Source organism: Leptonotus elevatus, chromosome 21, assembly GCF_054856555.1.
Source record: "Leptonotus elevatus isolate MCC_2025b chromosome 21, RoL_Lele_1.0, whole genome shotgun sequence".
In the NCBI taxonomy this organism is placed as follows: Eukaryota; Metazoa; Chordata; class Actinopteri; order Syngnathiformes; family Syngnathidae; genus Leptonotus; species Leptonotus elevatus.
The window spans coordinates 9349167-9373301 of NC_141259.1; the positions used below are offsets into that span (position 1 = coordinate 9349167).

Consider the following 24135-nt stretch of genomic DNA (forward strand, 5'->3'; position numbering starts at 1 on the left):
GTTGGAAGCAGTGTGGGACAGAAAATTTGTCCTGACTACAGTGTTACCCCCCCCCCCCCTCCCATCAAGATTTTACAACTTACCAACCGTGAAAGAAATGTACATGCATAGTTCTTCATTGCAACAGCGAGCTTCTAATGAACACAACATAAGTGGTGACAGAACGTAGCCGAGGATATTTTGCTACCAAACCAGTATGAAAAAGTGGTTTGCCCTCGTTGATCTACTAGTTCATTAAATTGTCTCACTACAGAAGACAAAGCATACTAGTAGTACCTTTTAAGATGGATTTTAAAGAGTTCCTAATAACACTAACCAATAACATATGACCAAAAGAAAAGCAAATACATGTGTAACAAGATCTGCCGGTCGACACATTTTTGTGATGGGAAAATGAAGCTTCATGAAGCACTTGGTTTTTTACTTGTGTAGATGGTGCTCTTGTTTTAAATACATTTTTAAATGCATTTCCACTGCATCTTTAAACCAAGAGTGCCGTCGACAGGAGTAAAAAATAAATTAAAAAAACAGACTACAGTCTGCCTGCTTTCAATTTTGTAGTTGATAAAAATGGGTGCTGCAAAAAATACATTAACAAATTTAAAAATTCACCCATATTGTCTTACTGGCACATTAGATTTATTTTTTTTTTTAAATATGTAAATTTGCATTTAACATCAATGATTTTATTCATTCATCAACTTTAATGAATTGAATAATTATGTCGGCCCTGACCCGACCTTTTGACCCATCGTGAATATTTTAGAAGATAGCCTCTTCCTTAACTCATTCACTGCCATTGACGGCTATAGACATCAAAAATTCATTTGAACTATTTCTATTAGTTTACATTTTTTCATACTTTATATTTTTTTACAGTATGAAAGCCTAGATTTTTTTATTGCACATTTAGAACAGATAAAATTTGTGATTAATTGTAAGTGAAGTCATTTGATTAATTACAAAAAATATATATTTTATTCTTCTTCTTTAAAAAAAGTCATTTTAATTATTATTATTATTTGTAATCTTTTCTTTAAAAAAAAAAGTAACTTATTAAAAACTAGGGGCATCAAGCGATTATTTTTTTTTAATCATAATTAATCGCATGACCTCACTAGTTAACTCACGATTAATCACAAATTTGATATCTGTTCTAAATGTACAGAATTTTTTCCCCTAGGTTTTCATACTCTTGTTAACAAAAGTGGGAAAAAATGTTAAACTAATAGAAATAGTTCAAATGAATTTTTGACGTATATAGCCGTCAATGGCAGTGAATGAGTTAATATCCATCGCCATGCGTCTTAAGTGAAATATTAGAATTTAAATAAAATGAATATTTTTTTGAACCCCCACCTCTGTGAATTGCATTAATGAAATGAAACTCCTCAACTGACTTCAACATAGTTCCTTAGCACCGAGATGCCAGCAAGCTCCTCAACTCACTTTATCACAATTCCTTGGCACCAAGAGGCCACAAGGTGGCAGCAAAGCAATACTTTTATTGCTTTGGCCTGAGCACACACAATAAGCAGGCATGTTTTTTTCCGTGAATAACAACAAAAAACATTTGCATGTGAATTCATGAATGCCACACCATGAAAACGTGAGGGTTCACTGCACATACCAGACGGACTCATTTCCTTATTGTGTTTTTACAGTAAAACCCGGCTTGAAATACATGTCCCCCCCGCCCATGTTGTAGTGCACATTAAAAAGACAGAAAAAACATTTAAAAATGCAGTAAAACAAAAGGTTCAAAGCAGCAATTACCTTCAAATGCCCACAATCTTATTGAGCGGCAAAAACAAGCATTGGATTCACACGTCTCACGTCAGCTTCCTTAAATGTGGCGTACATTCAAAAACTTACAGTGAGGTCAAAGCACAATAATTTTCTTAACAGTTTCATTTTGATTTTTTTTTTATCTGAAAAGATTCGGTCAGACAAATACAACCTTCCTAAGAATAGTAATATCAACAAAGCATAAATAAATATTAGCTTTTAGAAGCAGAAAAACTTTTTTTGTTTGTTTTTTTGTCGTTGCTCGTCCCTAAAAGCGCCCTAATAATGTAATAATAAGTTAAATGTTTTCCCACCCTCAGTGCAAAAATATCCAAACTCAACTGAAAGGGGAGGAACTCATGTGCGCGAGACATTGAAATCATTTCATGTGAAAGAGGTTTAGGCACAAATACTTGTTTTGTCGTCTTTGTCCGCTGAGCCCTTAAGCAGGGGACGCTTTCTCTGAGAAGGCTCCGGTGTCTTTGCGAAGCGTCCGTCAGGAAAGAAGTCGCCGTGAAAACGGCTCCACTTTTTCAGTCGGCGCCGTCGATTGCCTCTGCGACGTGTGAAGCGGCGTACTTTAACCGGAAGCCACCTGGCGTGAGAACACAAGCGGTCAAACTGAATTGTGACAGCGAGTGTGTCCGTCTGTCGTCGTCATGGCGGCGACCCTTGCTCAAGGTACAGCCGATCGCCGCATGCTCCCTGTTTGCCAATCGCTTATTTACAAATTAATGGCGGCACATTGGTAGTGAAATGAGTAGAGAAGCTTAATTTACTTTCCACCCACTTTGGGGCATCTATTGCTAATTCATTATTATAGCACAGTATAAACTTCTTTAGAGGGGAGTTTTTGTTATTTGCTACCTTCGGCGTCTAATATTGGCACAGCTGACGTACGTACTCACTCGCTGTAATTATAAGTGCAGATGCTTGAGTAAAAAAAAAAAAAAAAAAGACACTTGTAAAAGTCTAAGAATTGATTTGACTCGAATTAAAAGAAGGGGGGAAAAAAGACATTAATTTAAAATGTATAAAGTGAGAGCTAGCTAGCTCGCTAGCGTTGGCCAAGGCTTTATGCTAACAAGCAACGTATCCCTATTGCTTTGCTAACGTTATGAACCACAGATTTATAAATACTTGTTTCATTATAAGTGCGTTTTTATTTTAACTTGGTTTTTTTTTATTTAGTTTAGTTTTTTTTTTCATGCTTTGTTTTAGGTTTGTTTTCATTCATTTCAGTATTAGTTTAAAAAATATATTTTTATATTAATGTATGGAGTATTTGTCAATCATAATATTGATAAGTCACTAAGTATTATGTTGTAAACTACAACTCAAGTAGCTGACCTTCTTCTGCAGCTACAGAAGTACCAAAATAAATACATTTAATTTGAACCATAAAAGCTAAAAAAAAAAGGAAAATTTCACGACCTAGCTTGTTTGTTTTATAAAGTTATGGTGCACCGGTAATTTCAGTTTGATTTTATTTGATTAACGGAAATGTTTTTCCAGTTTTATTTCATTCGTTTTCGTTAAATAATAAATTTGGAACTGCATGACAAAAATGGTACACTATCGAACATTGTCGCTGCAAAAAAAAAAAAAAAAAAAGTTTATAATTGCCTATATATGACACAAGACGGCAGCAAAGCTACGTTTTCAATCCTACGGGATTTAGGCCTGCCTAAATAAAGGCCCTCGCCTCACTTCATCATTCCCTTGACACCACGATGTCACCATATACTGGCACCCGCCCCTTTACCTTGCTGAGAGGAGTCAATGGAGGGCTGGTTGCAGTCCTGAGCGTAATGTCCGCTCACACCGCAGTTCGAACAGGACACGGTCCCGTTCTTCTTATTGACTCCGCCGCCCCCCGGCATAGGAGCTTGCAGCATCCCCAAAGGATTCGGGTAAACCTGCTGGTAAATGCATTGAAAGGACGCGCCCGGCGTCATCTGCTGCTGAAGGTTGTAGCTCGTGGCCGCCACCACCTGCGTGCTCAGCATGTGTGACGGCACGTCCGCGCGGCTGTGAGGGTGCGAGTGGAGGGGGCCGTAGGCTGAAGGGTGGCCGGCGTAGAAGGGCGGCAGGGCGGCGGCCCCGTTGGCCTGGTGGGGCGGCTGGCCTTGGGTGAGGTAGCTGTTGATGCGCAGGCTCGTCAGTTGCAAGAGAGGCGGCGGAACGCTGAACACCTGCCGCACCGCCGCCATTTGGTGGTTAGGGAAGAAGAGCGGCGCTTGGCAGCCGCTCACGCCGTTGCCGCCGCCGCCGCCGCCTCGACTGCCGCAGTTGTTGTGGCAGCCGCAGGTCCCGCAGCCCATCAGATGCTGTTGCGGCGGGGGTGCCGGCGGCGGCGGTGCCGGCGGCGCCACTTGTTGCTGCGGCGTTTGTAGAAGCGCGATCGGATTGTTGCTGTCGCTGGCGTTGCTGTACGGTATGCAGTCGCTGTGAGCAAGTGCTGGGCTGGGGCTGGGGGCGGGGCCCGGGGTGTGCGTGGGGACGGCCGGAGGCACGAGTCCGGTAGTTGCGGCCGCGCCTCCGGGTGGCAAGCCGTAGGGAGGTGGCAGAGCAGACGGTAAGGTTAAACCAGGGTGTTTGGCAGACGTGCTCTCTGACGAGCCGTCGTGACCACCTTGGTTATGCGCCAACGCTGTTTTGAACCTCTGGACAGGAGGCTGGAAGCCCATAGATGGAATACCAAAAGTTGGCATGATGTCCCTTTTATCCGGTTCTCCGGGGCCTGGCAGAACCGGACCCACGGGGGGCATCGGCATCATCGGCGGCTTCCCATCTGGGAGGATGTTTTGGCTGGGAAGCGGAGGGTCGCACGCGCCGTTAGGGAGCACGTCAGGCAGCGGGCGCATGAAGGATAGAGGGGGGAACCGGATGCTGTTCTCGGGGATGGGAAAGTCCGTCTGGGGTGTGTGGCGGTTGGGAGACAAAGGGTGGACAGGCGTGGGGTCAGCTTGATGGGTGAAGAACATGCCGGGGCCTGCTGCTTTGAAGGAGTCATCAGAGTGGCTGTCAGTGTCTGTGGGGGGGTTTTAGAAAGCATGAATATATTGCCGGTCAAATATCATCCATTCACACTTATGTAGACGCCAGAAAAATAAACATTATTTTATAAAAACAGACCATGATGCCAGCAATATGATAGTTATAAATTTACACTAGCGATAGACCGATTAACAGCACCGATATTCAGCATTTTGCCAGAGATCCTTTAAAAAAAATCTGACTGCCAATAATAGATATATTTAAAACGGTGTTAACGTCAGGGAATTATTTATTCAAAAATTCAGTTAACTTTATAGGAGAAGCTGCTGACCTTGGCTCTAAGTTACGTGGAAATGTAACATTTCATATATTATTAGTATAGAACACATTAGGGAGCTGTTTACTTTTACTTAACTATTTTTAAGACATGGTCATGTCCCTGGGAGGTCAGTGAACTTCTGTAAAATTTTAAACCGTGTATTGACTAAGATTACAAAAAAATCCAATATTTTTGCAACTCTTAAAAGTTCTTCAATTAACATAAAAAAAATATATATATAAAAAACTCAAGATTAAGAGTTGGGATTTTTATTTTCCCACCAATATTTTCCCTTTTAGTGAAAATTAATACCCACTCCATATATCGATTATCGGCCTTCTTGACGACTAACTATCAATATTAGCCCTGGAGAAAAAAAACACATCATTTACATGTTTAAATTTCCATTTGACTTTTTAATCCTCGTAACGTATTTTTTTTTTTTTTACGACACATAAGAAAAATGAGCCAAAAATTGGCTCACTATTGGAAGTGTGATATCTAAATCATTTCTGAATATTTTTTTACTTGCGACCAATCAAAATGTTCAGTGGCATCAGACCTATCCATACATATGTAGTTTTTATTTGTTTGTTTTTAATGCCCTCCATGGACGATAAAAGCAATAATGTGACAATAATAACTTTGAAATTTTAGACATGCCATTTTGAACTTCAATGTTTTGGACAAATGGGTGCAATTTCAGCTCATTCTGTGATTTTTTTTCATATGCTTTATATTTGATATTAATAATATTAATACAAAGCAAAAAGCCAAACATTGGACAAATTCCTTAACGAGGAGCCATGTTGTTGACCTTAGGAGCTCCATGAACTTTTTATTAAAATTTTATAACAAATGTCTATTGTTTACAATTTTAATTTAATAATAATAATATTAATAATATTTTTTTTTAATGAAAATGAAAATTTCAACAAAATGAAGATTTGGATTTATTTATTTATTTTTACACTCATAAAAATAGGCTCGGTTACCGGTATGATGATAGCAATAGAAACGGTTGTTTAAAAATCGGACTTTCTGAATTTGCGTTTCTATTTTTTATATACCTTTATTATTATCATCCTCGCTATCCAGACTCTCCGCTCCTCTGTGTTGAGGACTTGATGGAGAACTGTAGCTCTCTGATGACGTTTCACCAAATGTGTCCGGTCCAGAGCCAGCAACAGCGACCGAGCCTAAATTGTACATATTGGCCACAGGATTAACAAAGCTCATAGACATCATATTTAGGAGGTTGAAAATACAACTAGCATAACTACAAAGCTATTCTGAGAAGGGAAACAAAACACAAGTTTCCAGGCATGACAACACAAACATCCACCTTTCTTCTGAGGCAAACGAGTCGGTGCCAGATTACCATTGGTCACACGCGACGATCCCTTTTCTGTGTCTCTGGAAACAAAAAAACGACAATGAAATCAGCATCTTACACGTTCACAAAACTGATTTTGCTCCATTTTACTTCCTGCAAACTAACGGGCCTTTCTGTGCAATCACGTTATCGAGTTAATTTGACAAGTTGATCAGAGACGTACCCGTCTGCTGGCTGGACTTTGCTTTTCGTCTTGGCTCCTGCGTGGCTTCTCTTCTCTGTGTCCTGAAAGGGACACGGTCAAACTTTCAGGTCCACTTAAAGCCGTATTTATTTTTATTTGATCAGGTTCTGATCAGTTTTATTGTGACAAAAAAAAATGGATGCCAATGATCGTCCACCTGTTCGGCTTCCGGCGCGCTCCTCAGGTTGAAGCCTCTCTTCCTCCTTTCTGCGGGACCACTGAGCTCAGCGACGTGAGGCCCCCTCCGACTGTCTCCTTGAGGGCCTTTGGCACTGGACAGACTGGAGACAAGTCTTCTGAAAGTGATCAATACGGTAGATGCTTTTGTTTGTAACTATTTTCCACTTTCTTCTACTTACCTTTGACTTGCACTCTTGGCGCCGTGCTTTTTCTTGTGCCCCTGACTGTATGATTCTAAATCGACAAAAGTATAAGAAATAGCAGCTTTAATCATGGGGGAAATATAAGGCACATTTTTGAGTGATCTTTTTTTTTTCAGTTAAAATTGATGCCAACACATCTCCAAAGAAAACAACCAGCACTTTGTTCAGGTTTATACATTACAAGAGAAATGTTCACTTTGGATTATTGCATTATGTAAATGTAGTTCTAACATAAAATGACTTGTACAACTTTTTGAGGGGGGGGGGGGGTGATGAGCTCTCACCTTCATCCTGACTAGAGGCGTCAGAACAATCACCTTGCAAGTTTTTCCCCAGCTGACAATTGCCTAGATAGAAAAACAACACAACATTTGTACTGTATTGCGCTACACAATGTGTCTTTCTCACAGTAACAGTACTGATCTAACAGAATGTGGACACAAATCTAAATACTCAAAATAAAATACGGTATTAAGTCATACTACGTATACTGCTTATAGATTAGTCAGTTGATTAAAATTTTTAAATCACACCTAATCGCATTATTTCCATATTTAACTCGCGATTAATCATAAATTAAATGCACGTTGTATCTATTCTAAATGTACAATAAAATATATTTTTCAAGTTTTTCTTACTTAACATTAAAGTGGACAAATGTGGTTTCCAAATACAAACGTGTTTATCTTTTAGCTCATTGACAATAATTTTACAGTAATTCATGAAGTTACAGTTAACGGTTACAGTGTGAAACATTCAATCATTTGTGTTTTGGCAATAATCTGCCACTAGGTGGCATTAGTGTTTTGTGTTGGACGTTACTGACAGGAATGATTCTTTTCAAATGCAGAGCAATTGGAACATGAAGAAACTCTTGACTCCAGGTCATTTTGTTAATTTTAAATAGCCACCAGCTGCCCCCACAAATACATATATTTTTTTTATTATATTTATTATTGCTAAATGCTATTATTGAGACTCATTTGCACAATGTTGTATGTATTTGTTTTTTTTACTGCCTCTCAACATCCAATTTAATGCTTCTTAATGTAATTGAAGGCGCTAGCGATTCACATCTACAGTATCTAGTCATGTATGGTTAAATATTTATTGTTACTGGTTGAATGATTGGCTCCTTACAACGGCAACTTGATGGTTTTGTAGAGTAACTGGAGTCACGGTTGAAGAAGCTGCACACCTTCCTGGTCTGTCGGAAAATTGGAGGAGCAGCAAGGAACTTTTCCCTGGAGATAGGAGGGAAACAACACAAGTTTTTTTGTGGAGCTAATATCATGTAAGCTAAAAAAAAAAACATTAATTCTTAAAATCCCATTAGTGCATAAGGTCAGGCCAAAAAACGGAGTATAAAGAGGTCAGTCGGATAACTTCCCTTTTCCGAGTTTCACTTTGAATGAAATGAAACTGACGAGCTCTCGTGTTACGTGTTTGCATGTTAGAGTGTCGGTCTTAGAACAACAAAACGTACCTGAGGCTTCTCTCGCCCTCTCTGCTCTCGTAGTGGTGCCCCTGGCTCAAAAGTCTCAGGAGGCTCTTCGCAAAGGACTCAGTGCATTGCTCTTTAGGAAGCTGCAGAGAGAAGGTTTATCAAATACATTATATGTTCAAACATGCTCACATAAATCCTCCCGGACTTCCAAAGAAAAGTGCTAATTATTTGCAGATCATTTTTAACTGAAAGTTGACAGCCAATCTTCTTACTATAATTTGAAGGCAATAATTTAATATAATAATTTGACTTAAATCTTGTCCCGTTGCTACTGGAAAGGAGGTCTTACCTTAAAAAGGAAATTTTCCAGTTCCAGATGAGTTTTGGTCACATTACTCGACGAGGAGTCTGACCACTTCACCTGAAACAGAGCGGAGGCCTCAAACATTAAAAGGGGAGGGAGCGACATCTAAATTCCTGAGGATTTACCCACCTCTGCATTCATTATTAAAATATATTGTATCGATGTGTTTTTTTCAACAGTGCCATTTTTCACTTCAAGAGAGAGATACGCAATCCGCAGATTCAGTCAAGCAGTTTGTACTGCGTGTAGCCTTATTTGGTTAGCTTAAAATGGAGGGCTTTAACGCACTTTTGTTTCCGATTGCAACTGTCGTGAAAAGAACAGCGCACCTGAACAATATACCAAGAACAAGCAAAACTGCTCCATGACGGTTAAATATTAACAGACTGCAGCGAATGCGTGCTTCGAAAGGCGTCTTACTGTAGATAACAAAAAAAGTGTTGGAATTTTATAGCACGTGGCAGAGTCCCAAGTGGGACACGCATGTACTGTACAATTTCAAACAAAACGCACCATGGCCACCAAACCTACTGAACAGGGATGAGTATTTAAAGGCAGTTATTTTACTAACTTGATCGTTTTATCCATCCAGCCATTATACGAACCACTTTTTTCTCATCTTTATAACAAAAAAAAAAATTTCTGTGAAAGAGTATATGCCACGATTCCTCACCTCAAAGTTGTATTCCTTGTCTATTCTTGTCAGAGAGATACACTTGAGCACAATCGCTTCTATATGCACCGCTAGAAAAAAAACAACAACAATACACTACTTTAGAGATCAAATTTGTTTACATTCGATTCAGTGGCTGTTACAAGACAACATAACCGACAACAAAATGGAGTTATCTCACCTTTTCTTTGTATCGCCCCACGTCTGGAACGTCGGCTTTGACACGGAGGATGGGAGTCTGCGCATTCCCCCAAAGACGAAGATGGCCGATATTCAACTTTCTGGCCTGGCAACTCCTAGGGTTAAAAAAACAAAACAAAAAACAATATTCACCCCATTATGTATTCAGCTTATGCATTATGTAGAATGTTTTCTTATATGGGCTGGGATGCCAAACATTTTAAATCCAGTCTCAGCCCTAGTTTCAAAGCTTAATAGCTCCGCTCCCTTTGTTGGTGGTAAACCACATTTGTCCTGACACAGCACAGCGCTCTAAAAATGGCACATGTATTTCATTAGGAGCACGGCATATTTCGCACACATGGCCCCCTTCGCTCGCATTGATGATGACCCTAATTGAGTCAAACGAAACGTACTGTACATTGTTGTAAGCTCATGGGCCACTTCAATAGGTACACCGCCACTGCCAATGAAGCACGTATGTTACAAAAATCCCAACAGCGCAATGCGCCGTTTTGAAAGATGCATTGAGAGTTGTTATACATTAACCAGTGCTGATTCGTGTCATGTGTAGTCATGTTAAATTATCAATTTCTTGCTAAATGTATATTATAACAACCTGCGTTGACAACACGAGTTTTTCGGGACTTTCGGGAAATAATTATTATTACATTTTAGGTGCTTATAAGCATATTTTTGCATAAGCGGATTTGAGTGTTTATCCAGATATAAAAAGATTATGCAGCTCAAATTCCAGCATGACTATACTATGACGAATCTAAAGTAAAGCTATTGTAGATTGCCTCAGGGTCAACGACAGCAACATTATATTTTGCAAATAAAACGTATTTGACTCAGTAGCTCCAGCAGTATCATAATAAGTACAAGGTTCACGAAAACACTTGCACAATGCCAGTCAATGGCTGCATGCCATGGATAACACCATCAGAAATGCAACTGGCAGCAAACAAAACTTTCATGTGCAATAGTTTCACTTTTCCAGTAGTGAAACAGCTGGAGGGACAGCTGAGGGGGGAAAAAATGAATGACAACAGCCTCAGGAGACTCAAGTTGTTATAAAACTTGATCTTAATGGTCATCTCTCTTTATGAAGACAAGCTACTGCAGTTAAGACTGCAATAAGGAGACTTTACATTTAAGTCTTGAGGTGGCATGGTGGTTCTCTCCCGAACCGCTGCGCGACCGTGGGTCCGATCCTGAGCACCTGTGACCAAGTGTCCTTGAGCAAGATACTTAACCCCCAGTTGCTCCAGATGTTGCATTATAAGAAGAACCTGTAAAAGCCACCTTGATCGTAGAAAAGTGTTACACAAATGGACGGCCATTCATTTAGCCGACTTACTTCGACTTGCACATGTGTAACTCGACGCCATCCCTGCTGTGTTGTAAAACTGTTGTGACGGCGTTATTTGCTCAACTTGAGCCCGCTAGCTGCGAGTTAGCCTTTAGCCATGTTGGAGCTAAAGCACCAGCTGTCACTCGAGAGACGAGATACAAATGTAGTAAAAAAAAAAAAGAAGTATATATATATATAATTTATCTTTGGTATTGCTTCCCAGGTGGGTGCGTACATTTAAACTAGACAAAAACTAACGACATGAAAATGAAACTTTAACTAAAAGCGGTGAAATAAAAAGTAAACAAGAGATAGCTTAGCATCTTAGCACGCTCGTCGCTTACCGTGGTTTGTGCGTTTCGATGAAGCTGTCGTCTTTCCTCCTCTATCGCGAGCTCGATTTTGTCAAGATGCGTTCGAAGAGTCTCCCGCTGGTGAAAATGAAAAGCTGGATGTAAAGAGGCCATACTAAAAAGCAGCGCTAACTGGTCCAAAGGTCCCGCGGAGGTCTCCGTGCTTGAGACCCCGCATGTTTGTTTGCAAGTATTCTTATCGGGATGGAACGAGTGGTGCCGAGGGTCCCTGAATGGAGGAAGGGAGTAGTCGTATTTTTTGTAGAACGTGGACGGATCTACATGGCTCAGTATGCGAAAGAGTATCCCAGCGCATTCCCTGCTGTCAGATCCGAGGAGGGAGAGACACACTAGTAGTTTGGACCTCACTACAGGGTCGATTAAATCCGTTAAAATCCCCAACTCGTGTGGATTATTTGCACGAAACTCAAAGTCCCGTAAAACGTGGTAATCTTTCCTGGCGAGATCCTCCAAGTAAGATCCTAAAAAGCGAAGCTCCAGGGGTTGGCACATGTGCATCAGCCCGCACATGAACTCGATTCGCTTGGCAGGGTTTAGATGAAGGCCGAACCATTCGAAAACAGTCTCCTTGTCCAGCTGGGCTGGATATAAATGGGCTTTGGGCGAACGCTCCAGCCTGTTGGACATGGAGGTGGGAGAGACCACACTGGGAATATTATGTTGGCGTTCCCTCGGATCCAATGCATCTTCCTCCGTCGTTTCGTCGCCACCTTCCTCGCCCGTTTTCATCCGTAGTTTCATTTTCGGCATTATCGGCGCTGCGAGAACGAGACCAAAGTCAGAATGGCGGAGCTGTACAGCTACATTATTGACGCGTGTCAGCGTTATAACACATCCTGAGTGAGTCGCTCGTAGTGTTGCTGCTGTTAGCTAAACTCGCCATTAAACGGGGCGGCTCCATAGTGGTCTACTATTTCCTTCTTCTACTACATTATTTCCGGTAGAGTAACCACTAACAGTCAGCGCATTGCTGCCCCCTTTCGGTAATTTCTTTGTATTTCATCTGACTTCAGCAAGCCATGGGAGTCGGGTCGGAACCTGTTTCTTGCAGTTGCAGGGAAATTCAAGTCGGGAACATACAAATCAGCTCTTTTTGAATACAACTTTAAAAAGCAAAGGCTTGGTTGAATTTAAAACGTCACGATTTATGTACAATAGGCCTACAATATAGAAATATGTTTCCTATAAATATTCAGAAACCGTTTCAAGAAAAGGAATGCGTTTACAACTTTAAAGGTTGTGATATGCTTAAAGAACTGAAACAAGGACTAAATGTAAAACATTGTATTTATTTTTTAGTGGTGTAGGCCTATGGAATAAGTAAAACGACTGCAGAAGAATAAGCTATTTTCGAAATAATAGTTATTTATTATTGTATTTACATTATTATTATTATTATTATTATTATTATTATGTGGACATTGCAGACACAATCTTAAATTGTTTTTTTCTAGACATCAGCAGCACTTTATTTACTCTTATATAAACTGTTTTCCCAGTCCAGACAGTACAAATATGGATTAGCACTTGTAATGGTTGCTTCTGTGTTCCAGATATTGAGATATTGATAGTTCAGCGTAGATTAATCTCCCTTTCACTGTCTTCATTGGGATGGACCAGTAGGGGGCACCAGTAGCTCAGCATCCTTATTCATTTATGTACTAACAAACAAAATGCTCAGCTTGTGATCTGCATGTATCAAAATCACTTACCGTATATATTTTTAAGATAATTACTGCATACTTCACGTGATTATTGTGTCTAGTCGAGACATGCAATTTAGCTGCAGTCATTTAAGTAGTTATTTTCTCTCTATATATAATGAATGAGTTTGAGGTTGTACAATTCAGAAAAAAAAATGCCTTCCCGTTTGTACAAATCTTTAGAATTTGAGCCATATGTCACTTGGTAGGATATATAGTTGTACAATAGTGAGACCAAAAAAAAAAAGGCTGGCACCTGAGATCAAACAAAAACAATCATGCACACTCAAATTAATATCTATGGCGAATTAGAACGAATCAATCAACTTCCCGTTGTGTGCATTAAATGATGGCAATAGTTTCCTCCTGGATTACATTGATTTCATTCAATATTGACTTCAGAAATGCCACCGTAATAACTTACAAGAATAAACTAACTAGAAAGTGTTCTCAGCTTTTCGAAGTGAACATATGTTATTAATTATTTAATTTTGAGCCTTTAATTTATTAAAACTGCACAGTTTTGGTTAGCTCCAGTTTGCACAGATCAAAAAAACCTTTACGTGGTCCCCTTTGGTGCTAAAATAGGACCCTGCTGTTAGGTCAGTGTGTTTTAGTCAGGAATTCATTTTGACATCCTCTTTCACATTTATAGCCATCCCTTTGTAAAATATTATCATAAAGTCATAAACAAATGAGGCTTCTCATGTCATATTTCATACCATATTAGCAGCAAAAGAGCGTAAAACACAAAACCCCGAAGCATATGGACGCTGTGGTCCGCATGCACATGTTTAGTGGACGTCAGCACGGGACTCATTTGTGGTGAAGGCCGCCACGGTTTATAAAGGGCCTGCCCTGACACTCCTACCATTCCATGTGCCAACCAAAAAGAGGACTGTCACTACCAATCCGGGACTTCATTTTCCTCACTTTCTCATCTCAAGTCACTTGTGAATACTTGAAGCCGAAGCGCGCACACGCACGGACGGCCCTGTCATCACTTCTTGACTGCACGGAGGGTAAGCCATCTTATTTCTTGCTACTGTTTGATGTGTATGGGGTCCCTCAGGCTGTGATTTAATTTTAGGATGTACAGAATAAAAGGTAGTTTTAGTTATTTGGAAGTCATAGAATTTAGTTGTCTGGTGTGCCGATGCATGTTTGGATAACTTTTTATTGTCCTTCTTTTTCATGGCCTGAGTTTGGTTTGGACCAACCATCAGGACAATGCGGGGGGAAAAAAAAGTTAAATATACTGCTTACATGAACCTCTGTGATTATGGGTCGGGGAAGTTCTCTGCTTTCGGGTAAAGCATTTTAGACCTTCCCATCACATGTCTTTCGGTACTTCAAAAGACATACAGTTAGTCTAAAATTCTCTTCCATCATAATTATTGTATGTGAAACTGTACAATTATAATTAGTTTCCTCGTGTAAATTCGTACATGTATTTGACAGCATGTTACAAATGAATTTGGTTTTATGTTTTTGGTTTTATTTGTCTTTTGTGACCATTACTTAATGGTTAATGTGAGCAAATGTTAGAAAAGGACTACATATATGATGACCTCAAGAAAACTCTGAATCCAACTGTAGCCTGAAGAATATCTTCCCCATCCTCAAACGTGGAATTGGAAACTTGTTTCTCTAGTTCATTTGCAGTCAAGAAAACTCAAGACTAAGAAAAAGCACTTTAAAGTCATTGAATGGCCAAGCAAGTGTCCAGATTTTAATCCTATATATCTGCTTCTCCAAATAGCAAGTCATGATTTCTGCGAGATTTTATGCTCATTTCATATAATCAAATGCAAATTAATCTATTTTTTTTTTTTGGAGGGTCTATGTTCAGGCTCTCTCTGCTGAAATATAAATATCATTATAAAAAAAATAGAAGCTGTCCAATTATTTATAAGTGGCTCAATTCCCCTTCAGCTTTTATTTTGATCATCTTAAAAACAATACGGTTTTAATTGAACCATTTGAAGAACATATTTACATTATATTGCATTTCCTTTAAGTGCCATGATAGGTGAATATTAATCCAGTTCGACTTATTTCCAATTTTACTTTCTCTGGCTTTTTGCCACAGGAGACGGCCATTTTGTCACTTGCTGCCAGCTGAAAATGACATCGTAGTGCCTAAGGGCTCAGGTAACGACCATCAGCTGTTTTCTGAGTTTGATCATGTGACATTCGCAAGCTGAGCCATGATTGGCCGTTACTTGAGTCTGAGCAACTTTCAAAATGGCCGCCCCATGAGATGGATAAAAAACAGGTGGATTTTACCCGTTAACTCACATTCCACAAGTTTAACATTAATCAGAATGCCGTGTTTAGAAAATAAGTTCTACTTGCATTATAGCTGTTTTGTGTACGGAGAACCTAAAGTGGTCTCTGGTATTGGTTGACGAAACTAAGCAAAGGGAGTGAGAGACGTCTGTGCACAAGGAATGTTCTGTGATTTAGAAGCCAGAGGAGGTGGTTGATGTGGTTGGTGCGCTGCACCATGGCTGTGGCAAATGCACCGTGAGGTCAGAAAGAATTCAGTGCGTCTATGCCCGTTGTGTATATGTAATGAATGTTTGCTCTATATTATTTATTTGGTTGTTAGTAACATAATTATGAGATTCATTTTTCAAAAATAATTTTCAGTCTAGAACATTTTGTAGATACTTTATTTGAACGTACGCCGCCTTTGTTATTTACGTCGCAACGCATTCCGTGCGTAGTGACGTAGAATGGCGGCTAAAAAGAAAGCAAGTTAGGTCTCTGTCGCGTTCCTAAAGGGACGGTCAAAACGCTCGAATGCTTGTGGTGAATGACAAGAGCACGGCGTTGTTTCTTTAGGAACGCTACGAGGCTAAACTTGCTTGAAGAGAATTTGGGACGAGCGGTTTTTGGAGGATCCCTGTCAAGTCATTTTTAGGAACCGTGGGCTCTTATTTATTACGGTTTCCACCCCCCAGTAGAGCCACACTCCATGACATGATTACCACATTTTTGAATGTCTATAAATAGGCACTACAGTTGAAGCCAAGATGGATGCATGTGGTTGATGTTTGAACAACAGTAGAAACATAAATACAATAAGCATGCCTTCCTGGGTGGAGTTTGCATGTTCTCCCCGTGCTTGCGTGGGTTTTCTCCGGGTACTCCGGTTTCCTCCCACTTTCCAAAAACATGCATGGCAGGTGAATTGGACACTCCAAATTGTCCATAGGTGTGATTGTGAGTATGGTTGTTCGTCTCTGTGTGCCCTGCGATTGGCTGGCAACCAGTACAGGGTGTACCCCGCCTACTGCCCGAAGCCAGCTGGGATAGGCTCCAGCAACCCCCGCAACCCTTGTGAGGACAAGCGGTACAGAAAATGGATGGATGGATGGAAGCATAATAATATACAACTGCTAATATCAACATACTGGTGAAATTGAGTCATTCCAGGGGCGTATTTGTCCCATATATGATGGATGTCACTGGCAAGTTCTTGGCCATCTCCTCTTCCGCCCCTTCTGCCAGCTTCTCACTTCTTCTAGTGGAAGTAGATCCCAAAGTGTGGAAAATAAGTGAGCGCCCAAGACAATGAAGGCATTTTTATGCACCGCCTTGACAGTATTTAGGAAGTACTCTGACAGCCACAGTCACAAATTCCATATTTTGCTTAGCAGTGGCTCTCAATCATCTCTAAGAGACTACGACACCTTTTTCGCCATTTTATTCATAGAAATTATCATTATATATTATATTTTAGCGGCAAGAATTTTAGAGGCCCATTTGATTGATTGTCCCGTCGCGTGTGCGCTAGCATCATTAGCTTTAGCAATATTTTTAGAAAGAGCGCTATGCGCTATACAGAGTTTGGGGGTTTTGTGCCATGCTAAAGGGTACTTCGGTAGTGCTCTAGAATTGACATATAACCAGCAACCACTTACACTTTTAATATTTTGGACCAAGTGGGACTCACACTGGTGGCCCTTTCGATTACTGTTAGCATTAGCAATTGTTTCAGATAGCTTCTGCCTATACACCCTTTCAGTTGTATATTTATGCATGGAATTTATTTAAAAAAACTTTTTTTATCTTGTTAATGAACCGAATACATTTTTCATTGTTTCATGACATGAAAATAATTTACATAACATTTTTGTATATTTATGTATGGAATTTGTTAAAAAAAAATAATATATATATATATATATATATATATCTTGTTAATGAACCGAATACATTTTTCATTCTTTCATGACATGAAAATAATTTACATTAAATTTTCCAAACTCTTTCCCAAGAGCAAATGAAAAGATTCACCTCACAAAGTGTCCATAGAGAGGTGTTTATAGTCTTTAATATAGTTTCTATATTTTCACTGCGGTTTTGACACTTTACATCATTCCGTTTTGTCATTAGGTAATTTAGGTACAAAATTATGCATAATTGTACAAGAGCAAATTCCATTTTAAATGCCAAGAGGGAAAAAAATGGTTATAGATCCTGACAGATGACTTTGCGGTATAGTGCTGTCTTCTGTTCAGCTGACTGATCCTCCCATGCCTTTAAAACTGCTGCCAAAATTCTGCAATGCCCTCTGCCATGTTTACACTGAACTTTTCCCATCAGTGCTCTGCATAGTGTGCACATTGTTATTTAGTCAGGTCCAGTATTGTGGTTGGTGGAACCATGTCTGGGCTGTAAAATGGACACAATGGATGTCTCATGTTATAAATTGTAGCTTACAGCAGAAATTACTTGACCAATAATGTTCAGTAGATTGAGTTGGAACATCCAATTGTGTCCGAGTTTCTGCTTTCAAGCTGATGACTGAGTTGTGTTACTCCTATTAAGTCACGGGGACATTCATCAAAAAAAAGAAAGAAAAAAAGTTAGCTAGGAAAGGATCCAGACATTGCTGTGACCTTGAACAGGATAACCCGAATATACACTGAATGGATGGACGATAAGTAGTGACTTGATTTTAGAAACAACCACTCGCACAAAGCATGTATTGCTATGTATGCTGGATGCATATTTTGTATTCTCATGTTGTTTTCAATCACGGTTTAGCCAAGTTGGACTCAAGTGAGGGGAGCCGCCCTCCTAAACCGCCATGTTGTTCCGGGCACTGTGGAGTATAATTTTGTTGCTGATTCCTCTGGATGCTGCAGAAAAGGAAGAGGATGTCCGAGCAGGTAGAGATGATACACTTCCATGATGAGTGTCTTTAATGCTACAACTTGTCTCACAGTAAATTCCGACAGCATTTAATATGTATGCTTTTGTTAAAATATATCTATCTGTATGTTCAGGCTGCAGCACAGCAGTGAATGACTTGGTGTTTATTGTTGATGGTTCGTGGAGTGTTGGCGTTGCCGATTTTGAAACAGCCAAGCAATGGCTTATCAACATCACCAGCCAGTTTGACATCAGTTCACACTATACACAGGTATGTGTGAAATCACTATTTGTATTTGATTCAACACTTTATATGAAATATATGTCCATTGGAAAGACCGAAGACAATTGGAAATAATGGAAATAGATGCAAAAAAAAAACCTTTGCTTAACACACCCCATAATGAGGCCAGTTTTTCTTGTGGAATAAGTGTTGCTAAAGTTAAAGCAAACTTATCCTTTGATACTTGCTGAGGCACAGTATCATGACTTTACACTACTTGCATGATTAGCATTCAAACTTTCAAGTTTGGGGAAACCTTAAAGTGCTTTTTTTATATATATATATAAATTTGGTTGAATTCCAATCTCATGGGCATTGGGTTTTTGAGCTTCTACTGTGTTTGACGCACAACTGTGACCAAAAATAAATAAATAAATAAACATAATCTTCTGTCTATTTTTTTTTTTAAAGTATGTCTTTCATCGAGGTTTATTACCTTGATCAAGTCCAACAGAGCATCATTGTTGTGTGATGTGTCCACTGCAGGTGGCTGTGATCCAGTACAGTGACACTCATCGTCTGGAGATCCCTCTGGGAAAACAACAAAGTGCTGCAGAACTCATTCAGGCCATAAGAGGCATCACTTACATGGGAGGAAACACACAGGCAGGCACAACATTTATTATTTTGGTTTTTCAACACATTGCATTAAAGCCAGTGGCGTAGCAACATTGCCCAGGGGCCCCCAAGCAAGAAGATTGGGGGCCCCAGCGGCCATTCGTAGCATACATAGTGCGTCATTTTTAAATTGCACATCTGTATCTTCAATGAACAATCACCATTAATTGTCCTTCATTCAAGTGACTTGTTTTGTTTTAGTGTGTTTAACTTTAGCAAGAATCCTTCTAAATAAGTCAGAAAACAGGAAAATAAAATTACAAATTGCATGCTCGTTAAAAAAGAAGAAAAAAAGCCTTACTATACATGGTCATTTTTTAGCATTATAAAAACCTTATTATACCTGATCATTAAAAAAAAAACATGGTCATTTTTTAAATTATTATTATTATTATTATTTTTAAAAGCCTTACTATACATGGTCATTTTTTATGATTAAAAAAAGCCTTACTATACATGGTCTTTAAAAAAATAAAAAATAAATAATAAGTAAAGCCTTACGACATGGTCTTTTTTAAATGGTAAAAAACCCTTACTATACATGGTCTTCTTTTTTAATTTATTTTTATTTTTTAATAAAAAGCTTTACATTCATGATAATTTACAAAAAAAATATTCAAACATGAATCCAGTCTGAAAATTATTGACCGGAGGCTTGCAGGAATTCCCATTATTATCAGCTAATGTGTTAATTTACCAATTTAAAAAAAATTCAGTCATAAATGTTCAAATAAAAAGGCTATTGTATAAATACTTTTAGGCAAATTGCTACAAAGTGCAGCTTGAAATATTCAAACAATAGTCAATTCAGTTTCAGATTAGTTCAAGGTGTAAGCAAGGGAAAAAAAGAGAGAGCTGTTCATTGAGGAAAACAAGCAATTTTGAAGCTTAGAGAGGACGGAAAAGCAGTGTAAATAGAAAACATTCAGTTTTGGAAAATGTTATAGTTGAATTGTTCCCATGATGTGCTACTGACTAAACTGTCGTGGAAAGTCTCAACTGAAAGAAACATGGTATTGTACTGTGCCCACTCTGAGTTATTTACAACCTGCATTTTGTGGAGCAAGTACTCATAACACATTTTTGGTGAAAATGACAGGATCCATGGTGTTGTTGACCTGTTCTAAAATTAAACATGTCTGATTCGTAGACTGGCAGAGCCATTAAGTTTGCCGTGGACCATGTTTTTGCCACATCCCAGCGAGCCAGCCAAGTCAAGAACCGCATTGCTGTTGTGGTCACAGATGGCAAATCCCAAGATGACGTAGTAAATATTTTTTCACTGCTTGAGTGGCATATTGTACTGGACATGATCCTATAGTCATAGACATAGTATGACTATGACATAGTAGTTCCAAACCACACGATAATGATGTTATGTTTATAATGCTCGATTCTGTTAATTCCCTTATAAAACACAATCACATCCTGCTTTTTTAAACTTTTTCTTTCTTTAGGTGGATGCCAGTTTAGAGGCACGAGCTCAAAGCATTACGGTGTTTGCAGTGGGAGTTGGGAACGAGATCACGAATTCTGAACTTGTATCGATCTCTAACAAACCATCTTCCACCTATGTCCTGTATGCTGAAGATTACACGACCATTGACCGTATTCGAGACTCAATGGAGCAGAAGCTCTGTGAAGGTAAGAGTATATTTACTTTCTTCTTTGTTGCTGTCAATGCAACAAGTAACAATTAACAATTTTAATCACACAAGCAATAAAGCTCTTTCTGAACATGTCAAAAAGTAACTATATGTTTTTCATTCAAATAAAATTTACCAGTAACACTGCAAATAAGCTACACTAAAAATAAGCAAAAATTTCCTCAAATTTAGACAAATGTTCTTTGTAACAATTTGCCCAAAAATATATTTAGTCTTTTTATTTGACCATTTATGATTAACACCTTAACTATCCATAATGGGAACTCCTGCAAGCCTCTGGCCAAAAGTTTTCAGACAGCATTCGGGTTCGAATTTTACGCCCTCTGTCTGCGGATGTGACATCATGTGGGCGTTGTGTATGTGAAGAAGGGAAAATGCAGTTTCATTTTTCGGCCACAGATGGCAGTAGCGGTTCGAAATTCAATTTAAGCAAAAAATCTGCCAATGGGGTAAGCTAAATTAGCTTGGCAAGATTTGTATCTAGCCAATTTAAAACAGTAACATGTCTTAAAACTAGCGTGCCAAAAGATTTATTTAGTCATTTATTTATTTTGAATTTTGGCAGTTTTGGTCCTCCATAAAATGGATTTTCTGAATGAGCATTTCTCTTCTAGAGTCTGTGTGTCCCACACGAATACCGGTGGCATCTCGCGATGAGAAAGGCTTCGAGCTAATGGTGGGCATGAACATCGAGAAAAAAGCCAAGAAAATTCCTGGCTCTCTTGTGTCCGAGACTGCTTTTACGCTTACTACCTCGACTGACATTACTGAGGACACCAGGTATCATGCCATTGAAAGAGTTTACCTTTAACAGAAAGTGTGTTCATTGTACTACATTCTTCTTATTCTTATTTTACAGTACAATACATAATAAAATGTACTTCTTTTTACTAGAGAGATTTTCCCAGAGGGCCTTCCTCCATCCTATGTATTTGTAGCCACCATTCGTCTAAAGGGGATTGCCGAAAAGTTGAACTTCGACCTTTGGAGGGTGCTATCAAAGGACAAAAAGATCCAGGCTGCAGTGACACTGAACGGACAGGACAAAAGCGTCACATTTACCACGACCAAAATGACAAACAAGGAGCAGAGGATTGTCTTCAAAATGGGATTTGAGGTGGGCCTGGCTAGAAATACTTTCACAGTCAATTTTACTCACATTTTAATAACCTGGCACGATTCCCCAAAGTTTCAAGATCTCAATCATACAGTCCAGTCCCTTTACTTCATGAGTAAAATATTTTTCTTCCCATTAAAACCCTGACGTATATAATCTGACACATGCATTGCACGGAAAATCCATTAGAGGGCAGTATCACCCAGCTGATGGCTTTTCCAGCCACCTTGCAAGATCGCCCCAATTGAGAAAGGAGAGACACCTATACTTATTAATAGTGGGAAATGTTCTTTCTGATTTTTGGAAATACTAATATGTTTGATATGTCTGTTTATTATTATATTTTTGACAGTTACACATTTAAAGCATTCTGACCGGATGTATCAAGATATGACACAAATCAAAAGTCATATGTGGAAGTTGATTTTCAAAAAACAAAAAAACTGAAATTGTTCGAAAGGACCAGTAAATATTTACAAAGAATCAGAATTTTCTCTCATAAATTTCATGGTTCAGGCTATATAGGGTTAGGGACTATTTTTCAGTGGCACACTCTAAAAACTGTCAAAAGTAACCCAATTATGGATAAAAAATTGACCGATCCCCTAATGAATTGTTTTACACTAAAAGACCAATTTTTTGACTCAAAGTTGGGTCAAATTAACCCAAGTAGAGGATCGGTCCATTTTTGACCCATAGTTGGGTTATTTTCGACCCAACTACTTTTTAGAGTGTAGAACCCCAAAATGATGAAATAACACAAACAACAATTACAGTACTTTCTTTTACGACCCGTCTACCACTAAAACAGTTTTTGGATGTTGATCTTGAATAGAGGGTGAGTTTGCCAAAATAGTGTGCTGACATTTGATTTGATTTGGCTCGCACCAAAGTTCATTTTCTATGTTCACATCTTCCAACTGAACCGGCAACAAAAAGATTCAATTCACTAAAGGGCGCTAGTGTGAAAGCGCCTTCATTCTTAAATTCTTACAAGTTGTTCTGCTGTAACATGGAAAGAACAAATTACGTTAAAGAGCACCCTTCGCTTGCCAAATTGTTGTTTGTTATTAACCGACGAAAGTACTTCCAGATAAAACAAAAGCATTTACTTTAATGAATCACTGAGGATGAAATGTGAAGGGTGCCGGAGGAGTGCTCAAAGAAAATCTTTCCGAATCTAAACCGCTACATTTCCCCGGTGGAAAGTAGCTGGTGGATGTGTCGCACTTGGAACGCGTGCCTCTATTTCCATGGCAGTTTATAATAACACATCCCGTCAGACAGCAGCCAGATTTTTTTTTCCGAATGCACACTCCCCCTCAATTCTAACACACCTAGACGCTAGCGTGGCACGCTGAACAGGGTTGCAATTATGTTTTGTTTTTTTTGCACTTGTTTGATTTTTATTTATTTTGATGTGGCTCAAAGTGGTAGCCTGTGGTTTGTCATTTTGAAGATGTTGGCTGCCAATGTGAAACAATGCTTGCTCTGTTCTCACATTCAAAGCTAAAATTAATTTAATAAAATTGTTTAATAAATGACCTAACAAAGTTCAGTAATCATTTATCAACAATGACACAATCTTAAAATACGCTGTCGTACCTTCTGTCAGGCTCTATATGATGGGATGTGGCATCAACTTAAACTCCTGGTGAGACCAAGCCAGGTGACCGGCTTCCTCGATGATCAACGGATTCAAGAAATAACACCGGAGCTGATGGAGCCCATTTACATCAACGGGAAGACACAGGTGGCAAAGAGGCGAGGAATAGATGTCACTGTCCCCGTAAGTACACAACATAATAATGTTGTCCACATGAATTTAGCTTGCTAACATGCTAAATGTTGCTAACGTAAATAAGATGTATTGTCATGTTACTGCCTCTGCCTATTGTCGCACTATATTTATATATACATAAACAGTGTTTATCAACAGTAGTTTATACAATAATTGTACAATAATTCAACCAAAAGTGACAGTGAACTGTTAGCATACCAAATGCTAATGTTTAAAATGGCAAATGATTCGACAACGACAACAATAATAATAGTGCTAAATTGCTAATACCAACATATATGTGATACTTTGTAATGAAGGTCCGGTTAAGTG

At 39.0% G+C, this 24135-nt stretch overlaps 2 protein-coding genes across 5 annotated transcripts in view; one reads left to right on the forward strand and one right to left on the reverse strand.

Annotated features, from left to right (window-relative positions):
* Positions 1-71: 71 nt before the first annotated feature.
* Positions 72-12369, reverse strand: zcchc2 (zinc finger, CCHC domain containing 2). 4 transcript variants are annotated; one of them, XM_086065580.1, is made up of 14 exons: positions 11436-12369; positions 9736-9850; positions 9555-9625; positions 8867-8938; positions 8557-8657; positions 8211-8314; positions 7355-7417; positions 7047-7101; positions 6845-6968; positions 6667-6728; positions 6453-6523; positions 6178-6306; positions 3554-4822; positions 72-2383 (listed from the first exon to the last, which is right to left on the reverse strand). In XM_086065580.1, exons 1-14 carry the CDS (start codon positions 12213-12215, stop codon positions 2322-2324), a joined length of 3078 nt encoding a protein of 1025 aa, XP_085921706.1. In that variant the 5' UTR covers positions 12216-12369; the 3' UTR covers positions 72-2321. The 4 variants fall into 4 exon arrangements, with proteins under 4 accessions (XP_085921706.1, XP_085921705.1, XP_085921707.1 ...); XM_086065579.1 differs by having other exon boundaries at positions 6845-6980; XM_086065581.1 differs by having other exon boundaries at positions 6489-6523; positions 6845-6983.
* A 1692-nt stretch (positions 12370-14061) lies between these two features.
* The window catches only part of LOC147155772 (uncharacterized), a 44419-nt gene continuing 34345 nt past the window's right edge, over positions 14062-24135 (forward strand). Inside the window, exons 1-9 of the mRNA XM_086066149.1 lie at positions 14062-14190; positions 18230-18354; positions 18472-18608; positions 19107-19226; positions 20389-20505; positions 20696-20882; positions 21520-21685; positions 21800-22022; positions 23638-23811. Of these exons, the coding sequence (XP_085922275.1) occupies positions 18273-18354; positions 18472-18608; positions 19107-19226; positions 20389-20505; positions 20696-20882; positions 21520-21685; positions 21800-22022; positions 23638-23811 (1206 nt within the window). The 5' untranslated portion in view covers positions 14062-14190; positions 18230-18272. The remainder of the gene's footprint in view (positions 14191-18229; positions 18355-18471; positions 18609-19106; positions 19227-20388; positions 20506-20695; positions 20883-21519; positions 21686-21799; positions 22023-23637; positions 23812-24135) is intronic.